Source organism: Sciurus carolinensis, chromosome 11, assembly GCF_902686445.1.
Source record: "Sciurus carolinensis chromosome 11, mSciCar1.2, whole genome shotgun sequence".
Taxonomy (NCBI): domain Eukaryota; kingdom Metazoa; phylum Chordata; class Mammalia; order Rodentia; family Sciuridae; genus Sciurus; species Sciurus carolinensis.
In genome coordinates this window covers 21,576,382-21,578,691 of record NC_062223.1, presented here as the reverse complement: position 1 = coordinate 21,578,691, position 2,310 = coordinate 21,576,382, and the positions used below count along the sequence as shown (strand labels likewise).

The following is a 2,310-nucleotide window of genomic DNA, read 5'->3' as shown; positions in this document are numbered from 1 at the left end:
ATGTTAAGTGAAAGAAGTCACACTGAGAAAGTCAAGAGTCTTGTGCTTTCTCTGATATGTGGAAGGTAGGAAGAAAAGAGGAAAAAAGGAGAGCATTAGAGTAGAGCAAGGGAATCCCAAAGAGGGTAAATGGGCGGACAGGGAGAAGTACTGGGAAAAGATGTTAATAAAAGAATGTTAAGTGCCAGTATATATAATCACAGGAGTGTTACTACTACATATAATTATTAAAGACAACTAAAAATTTTTAAAAGATAGAGTCTTGTTCCCTTGACTCATAATTTTGCCCATTATGTTCATAGACCATGAATTATGATCTGAAGAACTTCAAGTTTGTATTATGTTATTTAAACATGAAGAATGTCACTGAAATTCATTCATTTGTACTCCGGGGCTTCACAGACAATACAGACGTTCAGATCTTTCTCTTTTTCCTATTTTTAGTTGTTTACATTTTTACTGTAACAGGAAATTTGGGACTGATTGTACTGGTCATCACAGACTCCAAGCTCCACAATCCCATGTACTATTTTCTGAGTGTGTTGTCTTCTGTGGATGCCTCCTATTCCACAGATATTATCCCAAATATGTTAGCAAATTTTATATCAAAAAGCAAAATAATTTCATTCTATGGATGTGCAACACAGTCATTTCTTGCTGTTGCTTTTGGAACCACAGAGTGCTTTCTCTTGGCAGCCATGGCTTATGATCGCTATGTGGCCATCTACAACCCACTTCTCTACTCAGTGAGCATGTCACCCAGGGTCTATGTGCCACTCATCATTGCTTCCTGTGTTGGAGGAATTCTACATGCCATTTTACACACTGTGGCCACTTTTAGCCTGTCCTTTTGTGGGTCCAATGAAATTAGACATATATTCTGTGATATTCCTCCTCTATTGGCCATTTCTTGTTCTGACACTCACATAAATGAGCTTCTACTCTTCCTCTTTGTGAGCTCCATTGAGATAGTCACCATCCTGATTGTCCTGATTTCCTATGGCTTCATCCTGTTGGCTATTCTGAAGATGCATTCTGCTGAAGGGAGGAGGAAAGTGTTCTCTACCTGTGGTTCCCACCTGACTGGAGTGTCCATTTATCATGGGACCATCCTCTTCATGTACATGAGACCAAGTTCCAGCTATGCTTTGGAGCATGACATGATCGTGTCGATATTTTATAGCACTGTTATCCCTATGCTGAATCCCATTATCTACAGCTTGAGAAACAAAGATGTAATAGAGGCAATGAAAAAACTTTTTAAAAAATTGGTGAATGAATAAAATGAATTTTCATGTTAAACAATAAATTTAAAAATAGACTAACTTTCAGTGTCTACTTCTTATAAATTTTAGTTAAAATATTTTATTTGGATTCACAAGGTGGCAGAGAGTATGTAGGCTTACAACCTTCATCTTCTCCACAGGTCAGAAATGCAGCAGTGAAAGAACAGATGAAGAGAGGTTTGCTTAACAGACTATATACTCTAAACCTCCGTATTGGACTGCTTGAGACTTGGAGGGACTTAGAATTTGGTTATGCTGGATAGGAAGCCATTTTGTAGAGTCCACAGCTAGTCACCCTCTTTAGAAGACATTAAGTCAATACAGATTCTTGAGCCTCTGGGCTAACTAACAAGCAGTAGCTGAGGAGAAAATCATAGCAAACAGCAAAGTGGCTCCATTATCCCAGTACTTCTAGGACAGATGTCAGTCATAGAGTTGCCAGTTAACTCAATTCTCATTTTGATGCACAAATCCACAGGAGATATTCCCTAAGGATAACCTTAAGCAGTCATCTGGAAACTTCAGCATCTATACAACAGTACACCCCACAAAGTAGCTTACAGAGGAGCATTCCATAGACACTAACCACCACCTACTGTGCTCAAAAATACACTAAATGTCCTCTGAGCTCTGTATATCAGGTGGGGCCAAAGCCCTTCATCCAGTTCCACCTTGGGTCACATGGCACAATATCAAACAGACTTCAATAACTGTACCTTAAAATGCCACACCTCACACTCTCCAACGTATACATGGAGGAGCCCATACTGGATTTGACAGTGCTAGAATTTTGGAGTTTTTCTTTGAGAGAATACACAAGACTGTATATCTTAACAAGGAATAATCTGGCTTCTAAGTCACAGACAATTAGGGTCCATATTCCCTGAGCCAACAAAAAGTAGTAGGTACCTATACACACCAAAAAATTGAAAGAGGATCTTAGAATTGCTTCAGAAGGAAATAGGTATGATCACTACTTCCACAACCAGAGACAATTTGAGATAGAACTGAGGAGTGGTAGGCA

At 39.0% G+C, this 2,310-nt stretch overlaps 1 protein-coding gene across 1 annotated transcript; it reads left to right on the top strand.

The window, feature by feature from the left end:
- The first annotated feature begins 353 nt into the window (after positions 1–353).
- LOC124960104 (olfactory receptor 141-like) lies at positions 354–1,283 on the top strand. Its single transcript, XM_047518664.1, has one exon. The coding sequence runs from the start codon at positions 354–356 to the stop codon at positions 1,281–1,283; it is 930 nt and encodes a 309-aa protein (XP_047374620.1).
- The last annotated feature ends 1,027 nt before the right edge of the window (positions 1,284–2,310 follow it).